Genomic DNA, 12782 nt, shown 5'->3' with positions numbered 1-12782 from the left:
CAGCGGGTAGACACATATTCAAAACTAGAGGGGTAAATACAATCCAGACAATCGTGCAATAACAGTAATAACAATGATCTACATAGACATGCAAACTGAACAGGTATTGTGTACTATACCCACAAGGAATATATATAGGACAGTGGCTCTGAGTCTGGCTGCTAACTGCAGGGTCAGCAGTTCTAAACCACCAATCACTCCTTGGGAAAGACAGCTTTCGACTCGTGGAAATAGTCTCAGAAATCCACTGGGGCAGCAGCTCTACCCTGTCCTGTGAGGTCACTGTGAGTCAGCAGTGGGTTTGCTGTTGGTCTATGGCCATCCAGGAGTATGGGGGAGGGGGGTAGAGGAGCACATGCCAGGCTGCTAGACAACAGCCATTGGCTGTTTGCCCCGCCCACAGCTTCTCAGCAGAGATGACTTCACTTGAGTGATTAGATCTATCAAGGTCATCTTGAGTGTTAAAAACAAAGGAAGCCCCTATTTTGTGGGCAACTGCAGGATTTGATATTTTTCCATTAAAAAATGCCAGTGGGATTAAGAATTTATGGAGGAAATATAAGTTTTCAATTTATACAGAAAACAAATACATAATGAGTCCCTATTTCTACCAGGGTAGTACCCTGTAATAACCCTGCGAGGTAGTTAATAACCCCATTTTACAAATGAAGAAAACTATAGCTCTGATACATACTAAGTGACTTTGCCTAAGGTCACACTGGTAGCAAGTATGGGCTATCTTTTTTTTTTTTTCTTCAGTCTCCGTGGAGACCGTCAAAAATTGCCAATGCCGACTATATATCAAGTCGTCACGGTGGGATATTGGGAAAAGTTTTCAATTAGCAATAATCACACCTCGGGTAAACCTCATTGGCTACGATATTGCCACTGCGCAAAGCTAAGTACGGGCTATCTTAATGGAAGTTGAACTAGTCTTTTACTGAGGACTGGGTACGAGCAGGAAGGGCTCCACGCCCACTATTCCTAGTCTGAATCAGAAGCAGTTAGGCTTTATCTGTTTTATATGCTCAACTGTAACAATATTTGTAAAAGGTCCCATAGTGAAGAAGTTTTCATGATTGCATCATGCTGTTCTGTTAGCAGTCATTAATTTACCTGAATTATCTTTCTATACACAGATTCAAAGTCACTTGCACTCAAAAGAGCTTTCTTCAAAAAAGAATTCACAATTACATAAATTCACAAATTTTAAATTCATAACATCAATTATCTTTTAGGCTGTGTGGTCCAAACAACCACATTTTAAATACATAAGAGTCTCTTTCATTACTTCAATTTTTCAGGCAAAAATTTTTTAATTATGGTAAAAAGTACCTATGCTACATGAATTCTGCAACATAATCTGAATTTGCAAAAACAGAAGGTTAAATAAACATTCTTTTTTTTAAAATAAATCTTTTTATTGGGGTTCATACAACTATTATCACAATCTGTACATACATCAATTGAGCAAAGCACCCTTATACATTCCTTGCACTCGTCATTCTCAAAATTCGCTTTCCACTTGGGTTCCTGGAATCAACTCGGTTTCCACAATGTTCTTTCTTATCGTGCCAGTATCACACATTATTTCATAGTTGTTAAAAGAGGAGGGAAGGTCAGAAGACCCAAACAATCATATCAATGTGCAGGAGGAGGGTCACAGGAAGTAACAAGTCAGCCAGGGTGCAGTAGAGCACTAACAAAACACGCAACATTCCTCTAGCTCTTGAAGATAAGGAGAAGGTGGAGGTGGATGGGGAACTGAACCCCAACAGAAATGTGGGTCAAGGGGGATAGCGGCCAGAGCAAGATATGAAAATCATAATTTATACTTTATCAATTCATGAAGGTGGAAGGGTTGGGGAGGGAGGGGAAAAAGAGGAACTAATGCCAAGGGCTCATGTGGGAAGAAAATGTTTTTAAAATGATGGCAACATATGTACAAATGTGCTTGATACAATTGATGTACAGATTGTTTTAAGAGCTGTAAAAGCCCCCAATAAAATGATCTTAAAAAAAAAAAAAAGAGGAGTAACTGTCCATCTTTCTTTCACTCAAACGGTGATGTTAAGATGTGAAAAGTGGGCTATAATTTTCTAATCAAATCTAGCATCAGACAAGCAAATTTACCTGGGCAATTGCACTATTTTAGATCCATCAAACAAAAACTATAACTTCTTTTGAGTTTCAGTTTCTAGGAATGAGATAAAAATATCTAACAAATTTATTCCACACCTGAAGGTACTAAAGTCAGCAAGAGTGTGAAATACCCATGTAATTGTTTTCTTGGACAATACAATAAGCTAATGCCTATTGCCATTAACACTTTTTTTCTTTTAAACTATTATTTTTATTGTTCTTAGTTAAGTCCTTTAAAATACTGTATATATTCGTGTAAAAGCCAAGATTTTCAGCACATTTTTTATGCAGTTTTTGTGTTAAAATTAGGTGCCTTGGCTGATTCAGGTCAGCTTATATTTGAGGATATACAGTAATAACTTGGGTTTTTTTTTAGCTAATTATGCTAGGTGAAATGGAATCCTCCTCAGAACTTATTTAAGGTGAAGTCATAGTGGAACAGGTTGGATCCTGAGGCGAACATACAGGATGCAGATGGCCATACGAAGTGGGAGGCAGAAGCGCAGTCCTCCGAGCTTGCCAGCAGCCATCCAAGGCATGACACTTGGTCTCTTCATCACTGAGTAGATTCTGACTCGGTGACCGTGCATAGTTTCTGAGGCTCTCCATCTTTATAGGATCAGTCGGTCTCATCTTTCTCCCGTGGACTAAAATAGCAGGTTTCAACTGCTGACCTTTCTTTCTGGGCAACTCCCACAGGGGCTTCGGTCAGGCGTCTTCCTCGAACCCCGGCTCAAAGCTTTCCAGAGATGGCGGCCACAAAGCGGGCGGTAGGCTGTCCTCGCAGCCGCGGCCACCCCTATGTTGGGGCCCAAGAAGATGGACCACAGAGTAAAGGGCCAGAAGCGGGCAGGCCCTCGCAGCCCACAGCTGAGCCCCACTCCCGTCACCTCCATTAACACTTTTTACAGGAAAATTTTACTACTTTTAAAAGGAAAAAATGTACTGTCTTCTAAATAAAGCTAATGTCACACAAAATACTAAAAATAAATGAGCCTTCCTAAAACACACTGGCAAGAGAATTTTAGTTCAAGTTGTCACTTGTTCACAGTGTCTTTGATGATGTAAAGCGATATCTTTGCTAGAAGTAGCTAGTAAGTTTTTGGCTATCAAAGTAAGCTTCATTCACAAAATGTGGCTAGTCCTAAAGATTATTATGTGTTGCTGAAAATCTGACAAGTCTCTACATTCTGAACAATCTCTACTTTAATATGATGCAATTTGTCAATGTTTAAATCTTATGGGGGTGAAAAGTCTCCAATAAATATAAATGAAAATGAGATGTTTTACAAAGAAAATAGTGTCACACAATCCAATAGTACAGCAGTCAGAACCCCCAGCGACAAATCTCAGGAGTGTACATTTATAGGCGTCCACAACAGAAGCAGAGACCTAAGAACTCTTGACAACCCCAATATTATACAAAAATCATTTTTGCTTCAAAAGACTGGCATAGTAATTGATGACTATGTTTATTAGACTTTTTCTCAAATTCCTCATTATATTTAAAATGTAGTTTTGAGCTCATTTGAACTGAAATGCTTTTAATTTTTAAGAAAAATGCCAGAAATTATAAACCATATTATAAAAGCAGTCTTTTTAGAAGGTTCTGGTTCCATTACAATGACAATACCACTAGACAAACATCACTGCTTGAGAATTGAGAACATATGCGTACTTGAAAAAGAACCACCTTTGAGTTCAGTGTCTGTTGAGGATGGATTTCCCCTTTAGAAAACTGCCTACATTCATGAGACAGAGGTACAATGACTAGGTACTTTTGGTTCAAATTAACCTGCAAATATTTAAGAATCTTGTTTATCTTCTTGTATAACTCATCTGAATTTTAAGAAATTAAAGAGTTCCCAAAGCATTTAATCACAGTAGGGTTAGTAGAATATGAAGACATGTTTCAAGCTAGCTGCTCCAAGTAATAATAATCATTTGGATAACTCATAAGTCTCCTGGCTTTGGATGGAAAGCTGAATCACACGGCTTCTGCTCTCTTCTACGTTGGATCTTTTTAACAGACCCGAGTACAGAAGAATTCTGACACACCTCACTGTATTGGCATGAGCACCTTGAAACATGGAAACACGAAGGAACAGGTTGGCTGAAACAATCCTATATTGTTTACCCTACAAGTACAGCACAATTAAAAATATATATCATAATTGAGTAATTACAGAAGCCAGCTTCTGTATCATTTGTAGTCATTCTAATATTAATGGAGGTGGAAAATACTTAAATTTCAGAGCAACTTGGCTGCAAAATAATTCAAGTTAGCTCAATATTTATTAGACATTGTACCACAGGATTTTTATAAACAGCGTTTATTGTCTTTAAAAGGGAGGGACACCTACTTTCTATACAAGCTCCATAATTAAAAACAATTTAAATATAGGATTAGCTCTGAAAACCCTTACTTTGGAAGTTATAAGAGGATGTTTCTCTTGCGCTGCTCCCCCCACCCTTTCCCCTTTTGATTCCCTTATTACATAATCTGAGGACCCCAAGGCGAAAGAAACATTTTGCACTATAGAAATCATGACTATATAGTGTGGGGGGTGGGGGTATGCATGGTTAAAGTTAAGTAGAACGTAACTTTTTTCTCCCCTAATAAAAATATTAAGATGATCTTTGGAAAATGGGCGACCCTCTCTTTACAGTTATAAAGCAACAATGAATTCTCCATGAAAAGATTTCCTTTTCTTCTTCAATTGCATTTAATTAGCATACATCCCAAGAGTGTTCGTGAAAAACACTGTCAATCAGAGGTAATTAGAACAATTTTTTCGTGTCTTGGTTAACTGAGTCTAGACACAGAAGATGCAGTTATTATTGTCTAGGCTCACGCAGATACAACATGGCACCTTCTGTCATGTGATCAGTCTTCCTTGCACCAAAAGAGGGAAGGAAAAGTTTTGCTTAAGTGAGTAAGATTCTAGGAGGTCAGTTTCACATGGCCTTGGAATGGACTGAGTCATCTATAAGCCTGGAGTGGTCCCCAAAACACAGAGAACTTCAGGAACCGCTGGAAGTAGCTGCCGGCCCACAATCAGGCAGAATAAACAATCTTCAGTGACCAATAAAAAAATAAAAAGAGTAAAACAAAATTCCAAGCTTCTAAAACACCTAACGGCAAGTCCAGGAACGTGGTCGTACATAATCCAGAAATGTGGGCTACAAAGGGGGAAAAATGAGAAAGAACAGTTTATTCATGTGCAATTTATGTACGGTTTGAGAAGGTATTGCTGTGAGCCATCAAGTGGTCTTTGACGGAGAGAAATCCCACGTAACAAGAGCAGAAACCTCTAACCTGGGTTTTCTACACTGTCAGTGCGCGAGCACTTTGCCATGGCTTTCTCCATTTGAGCCACTGGCTGCGTTCAAACTACAAATCAGTTAGTAGTTGCTTCTTAAACCAGTGGACCACCAGAGTTCCTTACGTCCGGGAAAGTAGGAGTGTTAAATGTTATGTACTGAGCTTTGTTGGCCCTCCTCCCCGATTTCAATTCAAATTCATGGCAACCCCATGAATTTTGGAGACCTGTTGCTTGCCAGGTCTTTCTTGCAAGGCACCTATGGGTGAACCTGAAGCACCCACGTATCATGGTTAGTAACTGAGGGCATCAACCATTTTCATCACCTATTTCTGTGAACCTAAACCTATTAAGCAGCCATTTCAAAATATGTTCAGTTACTTTTATCTACAGTTCAAATTTACTTTATATGTTCATGAGACAGGTAAATGAAAAGAGCCAAAATTCCTAAGAGATGGTATTAGGACTGAAGATTTCCATTTAGGAGCCAGCTGCAAAAAGCTCAAAGCCTATGACAAAATGAGACTGATGAAAGAGAAAGAAACAAAAACAGAGAGGAGCCACAGGAAATGGCACCTTCGGTTTATGAGTGTGGCCTGGACACTTCTACAAAGGTCTACAATGTTAACTTGGAAGGAACGAGACAAAAGACACTTGGGTGGTAGAAGTGGGTAAGAGACACACACAACTGAGAAAAATCCAGGAGACTACCTACATCTCAGACTATAAACAGGAAACTAGAGAGGGGGCTTTGAAAGGGGGAGGGGCCAGTGTTGCGAGGCAGGAAAAAGGAAAGCCAGCCAATGGAGAGACCAATGTAAACAAAACAAAAGGGAGAAAAAATATTCCAAGGACAGAAAGTAAGACCAGACCATAAGCTAACGCGTTCCCTTCTAATTTCTCTCCCCTCAGGGTGAGCTCATCTTAGCCTCCACTAATATTCTTCTCAATATTATCCATCAGCTCCAACCAAAGGAACATGGGTTTCTCTTCCAATTTAGTAGGACCAAGTACTCACATTTTTCAGAGGACAATGCTGACGTGCGTACCACTCTTGAGAATAAAAGCACACGAGGATTCCTTGACCCATGAAAAGGGAAGCCCACATCATAACATTCCAAATGCCCTTCTTCCGACGGTCATTGACAATAAAGTTGAAAGCCACTAAAGTTAAGAAGAAAACCAAAAAAAGTTATCCAAACAATTAATCAAGAGATGAGAACCCTTGGATGCTGACATCACTTAATAGTTGACGCTTATCAATCAATGAATTAACAGAGAATATTCTGCAAGGGCCAGTACATTCCGTGGTCTCATTCAGATGACTCCTCCTAAGAATGGCCGTGTCCTAGGCTGTGCGCACACTGACAACGCAGGAGTTGGCCATCCATCGCTGTCATGATCTCGGTGTAACAAATGAGTGGTACCAACAGCCTTCAAGGATTACCTAGTTAATTTTGCTCCTGAGTATACTGAAGAGTTGTACCATCTACCTTTCTACATTGATTGTATAGTTCATTTATGTATTTTTTGTTCTGATGTTTTTATTATGTGTATTTTTAAAATTGGGAACTCATACATGTATATTATATAATTCCATAGCTCAAACAAGTCAAGCAAAATTATACAACTGCTGCTACAATCAATTTCTGAGAATTCTTTTCCTTCCTGGACCCCTTGGCATCGTGTCCCCTTCAGGCCTCCCGGATGTGCCCTGTGAGCGCCGCGGCAGCACTCCTGCCACGCCGCACACTCACTTCCAAAGAACATGAAGAGGACGAAGAGCACCGGGTAGAAAAAGTTCAAGCAAATAGCCAGGATGTACTCGTGCACGACAGAAGACACAGCAAAGACGCTTAACATGGCGACAGACTTGAACCTCTTGGTGAAAAGCTAAGGAAACAGAAACAAAGTAAAACTCAGTAAACATGGACAAAATACAGCTTGCAACTATCGCATGCTAAATAAAGTCAGCTATTAATCATATTGGGTTTATTACATGAGTAACGTAGTAAAGATGAGGCATTTACAAACACATTAATGTTGAACAAGCTAGGCAAATTTTCCAAAAATATTAAATATCAAAGTACAAGTAGCCACGGAGTAACATCAAATTAAAAAAGGTAACGAACGTATTGTTTAGAATGGGTAAAGAATGTGCTTTGTGTGTATGTGAAATTATGATTACAAATGACAGAGCTAGCACTGAAATCAAGTGTCTGCATCACGACAACGTGGTCACTTAGTCAAATGTGGCCCTTACATAACTGAAAAACCATTCAGAAACCCAGGGCCTTTACTTTTCTTCAATCAGAAGATTCAATATTACGTTCTAAAGAATGTCTCCAATTCTATACATTACTGACTGAAGAGATGTACTTGAACACGTTGGAGTGTTTCCACTTTATAAACACTCTTTCCACTTCTTAAAAAACAATTTTCAATTCTTAAACAGCAGTCAATTAAGTCTTGCTGCTTACTCAGAAGCAGCCCTGGGGCACAGTGGTTCCATGCCGTGCTGCTAACCACAAGGGCACCCCAGCCAGGCTGAGGGAGAAAGAGGAAGCTTCTACCACCTCTGCCCTCGGGACCTGCTGTGAGTAGGAAGACTCCAGGGCTCACCCAGAGAAAGTCCTTGTAAGCATAGTAATACAGCCAGTCATGGACCACCACATTCCAGGTCCTGTAGTAGTTGGCATATGACGTAGAATTCCACCAATCCTGGAGAAAAAAGTTAAAATATAAAACACTGAGAACCAAAACAAACGACTAAAAGCCTTGCAGAGTTGTAAAGAAAACACACACACACACACACACACATTAGTCTCCAAAGTATGTTGTAGCAAATTGTTAGTTCACACAATGATTTCAGAAAAATCTCAAAAGGCATTTTGATTTACAGTGTTGAATGAGACATGAATTCTAGTCCTATCTACTATTGAGAGCTAATTCATGTGGTATCATTATCAGGCAAGTTATGTTGACACTGTCAGTTAAGTGTAATGAAAACCAGAACACACAGAATCAGTTTAATCTAATGTTCACTGGAACATTCATCAGTAAACCCCCCCCTTACCTTGAGGACAGCCAGATAAACAAAATAGAGTACTAACATTAACCAGTTGGTGGTCCACAAAGATCGCTGCAGCAGTGTTCAAAATAGCCAAAAGGGGGAAATAACCTAACGTCCTTCAATGGATGGATCCATAAAAGAACAATGTGACCACACAGCAGAGCACTACAGTTCTCAGCCATCAGGAAAACATCCTGATACATGCAGCCCCATGCTCAGTGAAGAAAACCAATCACAGGATACTGGATGATCTTACATCAAGTAACAGCCAAAGGCAAATGCTTGGTTTCTGGTGGTGATTATTCAATATGATTGGTGTAATTGGTATCACCCCGAAAAGATTCACTGTGGTCACTACAACATAGCCAGAGATTTTCAAAGTAACGAACAGTTCGAAAAGTCTCATAATGCCCTGGGAACATGCATTTTTCTATTTTAATTATCAAGCTGTTCTTCCAGGATGCAGCAAAAACCATCTGCTGAATAAAGGGAGATTTTATATGTAGGTAAAAGAAAAGAAGCTGTGCAAATTAATCTGCTGATTTTGGGGCTTCACATTGGTGTACTATGGAAAGGAAAACTATCTCACAAAGTTTGTGTTTAAAAACTGCCCTCAAAAGCTCAGCAACGAGGAAATAAAATGTAGGAAGAAAAATCAGTCCACCTAGACATTACCTTATAAAACATCCTGTCACCAAAACGCAACAACTCAGCAAAGGCGTTGTGCCAGCAATGCAAAAAGGCAAAGAACATCAGGAACATCATCAGCACCCCTAGAAAACAAGGTCAACACTGCTCAGACTCCTTCCAACAGCTCACAAGGCAGGGAGGCCAGCATATGCCACCACGTGCTTACTCAAAGCCACTTCAGAAAACCTATTGGTATTTCTCCTTACTCAACTCAAAGTCAGTGAACACGATTAACAAAGCAATATTTTCCAAGTGGATTTGACAGAAAACAGATAACCTTCTTTGTAGTAGAGAGTCTTAGATGTACATTTGGTATACAAAACCCTTTAAAAATCTATACTTACATCTCTCTCTAGCCAGTTGTTTTCAACTGGGGGAGATTTTGCTTCCAAGGTTATTTGGCAAAAATAAGCAGAGAGCATGAAGTTAAGACATGGAGGTCTAGCCAAAAGTCTGAAGGAGAATAAGAAATAGTAGGCAGAAGAGATTTAAAAGAAGCAAGTCATCATGCATGGAAGTCAAATAGGAAAAAGGCTAAAATTTGTCCCTGATAGACTGAGAGTCAAAAGGTTATAAATGGTCAGATTGGGATAAAGAGTACATAGCTTAGCCGAATGAGAAGAGAAAGCATACATATAGCCTGTCTACACTCCAGAGAAAGCAACATGTGAAAAAACTACATGATATATGAAAGAATTGGCCCAAAACTAAAAGGATGACACTTGATTTTTCAGATAAACAGAAAAGTGCTCAAGAAGGGTACTGGATATATAGATAAGACGAAGAAAATCACATGCCTTGCATTCTCAGTAGCTTTGATTTTCCATGAGAAGGTATGACTGAACAAATTAACCAATATCCATGTTACCTGGCAAGATAGAGTTAAATACACACAGGACCAGGACGCGCGCACTGAAGGGCTCCTGCTTCATATTCCGGAACAAGGGGAGGTTGAGTCTTTCAAACACGTAGTACACATAAAAAAAGCAACCAAAAGTCTAGAACATAACAAAGACATAATGGCTTAATAAGGAAAGACTGAGTTAAAGACATATGTCACCCTTAAAGCAATGTTTACATCTATATCCCATATAATATCCATATATTATAATAATTTATAAATTATCAAGGGTTCATGAGGGAGAGTGGGGAGGGAGGAGAAAAAATGAGGCGCTGATACCAAGGGCTCAAGTGGAAAGCAAATGTTTTGAGAATGATGAGGGCAACAAATGTGCTTGACACAATGGTTGGATGTAAGAATTGTGATAGGGGTTGTACAAGCCTCCAATAAAATGATTTTTAAAATGATCAAGATCCCAAGGTGGTACAATTTAGACTCAGTGAACCACTGTGCCGACAGTTCAAACCCACCAAGCAATGTGGAGAAAGGTAGGGTGACACGCTCCTGTGTGAATTACAACCAAGGAAGCCTTATAGAGCAGTTCAACACTTACGGTCATCAAATAAGCACCATAACTTATTTGACAAATTATATTTGGTTTAGATGAGAATATACAATGGGATCTTAGGGGAAATTTTACTCTGAATATGGGATGTGATTAGAGAGCCCAAACTATATCCACTTCACAACTTTACACATACACACACAAATTAGGGGTGGGTGTTATGTTGAAGAAACAAATAGAATCCTTAGAATAATATCTATTTCTTTTTTTTGTAGGTGGGGCTTAGTAAGGGTTTTGTAGGTGGGTTTAGTAAGGGTCAATATCTATTTCTTAACTGAAGAAAATTACCTTTGATGCTAACAAAAACAAACACTATTTGAAGTAACTGGGAATAGTTAAAGTTTCATCGTCTCAACAAAAAGAGTTCTAGAGCTCCCACATTGGTAAAACAAATTTACCAATATTTACAATGAAATGCTATTAGAAATAGCAATTTCTATCTTCCACCAATCAACACATGCCAGGGATTAGGCAGTTAAAAATATGTACCTGTGCAAACTGGGTAGCAACATAACCCCATCTTATGGTGGGGGTCCTATGGAGAAACAAAATAAAAAATTTTAATAATAAAACTTTAATAAATGTTTCACAATTAATGCTCTCTACCACACAGAACACTGTTTATGGTCATATGAGGTACCTGTATAATTCTTTCAGGCAATACTACTTTACTTTCTAAACATATATATATATATATATATATATATATATAAAATGTATGTTCATTCAGGAAAGTACTAGTAAGAATCAAATGGGCACTCACAGACTGGGGGTGTGGGGGCGGCTTGGCATCAGCATCTAGAACAAGGGTCAAATCTCTAACTAAGCATTTCACTCGATGCATATATCCAAGAGCAATAAAGGCAGTGGCACACATGTTCCCGTGTCACTGCAGCATTTGTCACAATGGCAAAAAGGATGGAAACAACGTAACTGTCCAGCAGTAGATGAATGGACAAACAAAATGCAGCACACATACAATGAAATAATACACAATGATAAAGAGCAGTAAGTCCACTGATCATCTTGTAACATGAAGAAATTTGGAGGACATTATGCCAAGTGAAATGTCCATCACAAAAGACAAATAAAATGTTCCCACTTTCAAAAAGTCAAGAACTGATTTATACAAAGGTGGCAGCTTTTTTCATGGCTACCAGGTATGGGAAGTTGGAAAACAAAGACTCACTAGATAGTAATCCATTGACTATCAAGTCAATTACAACTCATAGTAAACACTGCAGGACAGAATAAAATTGCCTCTGTGGTTATGTGTGTGTTCTTTGGACTTAGGATCCCTGTGCTAAGACTGTCCCTGAACAGGAGACAGAGAGCTGTAATACCCAGCTGAACTGACACCAAAATAGCATCAGAAGAACCAGGAGACTGGTGTGGTGGGCTTCTGCGCCCACGAAACAAGCAGGCAGAGCAGAAGTGCTTCTGAGTACTCACCAGCAGAGCTGAAAGAGCTTTGCCAAACTTGCCTAACCATGCAGAAGTCAAGGGGCTAGAGAGAGGCTTTCTGCAGTCACTGCTGAAAAGAAACCATCCTAAGTGAAAAACTGTATCCTGAGCAGTTTCTGATCCTGAATTATGAGTACTGTCTGTGAACTCTGTTCTGTGTGACCACTGCAATGAATTGTGGAGCTAAACCTTAGAGGTACAGCATGCAATGGGAGAATTATGTCAGAACTGGTAAAGGGTTGGAGGGTAGAGGTATGCTTTTGCCTCACAGGAATCTGTCTGGGAATGTTGATCTTGATCTTCTTCCCCTCTTTAAAGTTAGAGGAGGTCAAACACCACCTCCACACTAATCTTACATATCAGGATTAAAATGCAAAACAAAGCCCAATTTCCTTTAAAGAGTAAAAAGACATGCTGGGTTAAAAAAAAGACTAGGCAGACTTATGCAACTCCTAAGACTATCACCCTTTTAATCTGGAACTGAAGCCAAAAGATAGATTGGTCTATGAAATAAACGCGCTCTCTCTCTCTCTCTCTCTCTCTCTCTCTCTCTCTCTCTCTCTCTCTCTCTCTCTCACACACACACACACACGGAATATGCTCCTTAGAATACTCAACTACACA

The 12782-nt window shown here is 39.3% G+C and overlaps 1 protein-coding gene and 1 non-coding gene across 2 annotated transcripts in view; both read right to left on the bottom strand.

The window, feature by feature from the left end:
* Positions 1 to 759: 759 nt before the first annotated feature.
* Positions 760 to 900, bottom strand: LOC142438106 (U4 spliceosomal RNA). The gene has a single exon (XR_012782549.1). It is a non-coding gene; the product is annotated as a U4 spliceosomal RNA (small nuclear RNA).
* Positions 901 to 1396: 496 nt separating this feature from the next.
* SOAT1 (sterol O-acyltransferase 1) overlaps positions 1397 to 12782 on the bottom strand; it is a 63733-nt gene continuing 52347 nt past the window's right edge. Inside the window, exons 10-16 of the mRNA XM_075527965.1 lie at positions 11184 to 11229; positions 10097 to 10226; positions 9214 to 9311; positions 8088 to 8186; positions 7223 to 7358; positions 6484 to 6629; positions 1397 to 5325 (exon numbers count right to left, since the gene is read on the bottom strand). Of these exons, the coding sequence (XP_075384080.1) occupies positions 5278 to 5325; positions 6484 to 6629; positions 7223 to 7358; positions 8088 to 8186; positions 9214 to 9311; positions 10097 to 10226; positions 11184 to 11229 (703 nt within the window). The 3' untranslated portion in view covers positions 1397 to 5277. The remainder of the gene's footprint in view (positions 5326 to 6483; positions 6630 to 7222; positions 7359 to 8087; positions 8187 to 9213; positions 9312 to 10096; positions 10227 to 11183; positions 11230 to 12782) is intronic.

Source organism: Tenrec ecaudatus, chromosome 1, assembly GCF_050624435.1.
Source record: "Tenrec ecaudatus isolate mTenEca1 chromosome 1, mTenEca1.hap1, whole genome shotgun sequence".
Lineage (NCBI taxonomy): Eukaryota > Metazoa > Chordata > Mammalia > Afrosoricida > Tenrecidae > Tenrec > Tenrec ecaudatus.
Note: the sequence above shows the minus strand (reverse complement) of the source record. Positions and strands in the feature narration are given on the sequence as shown.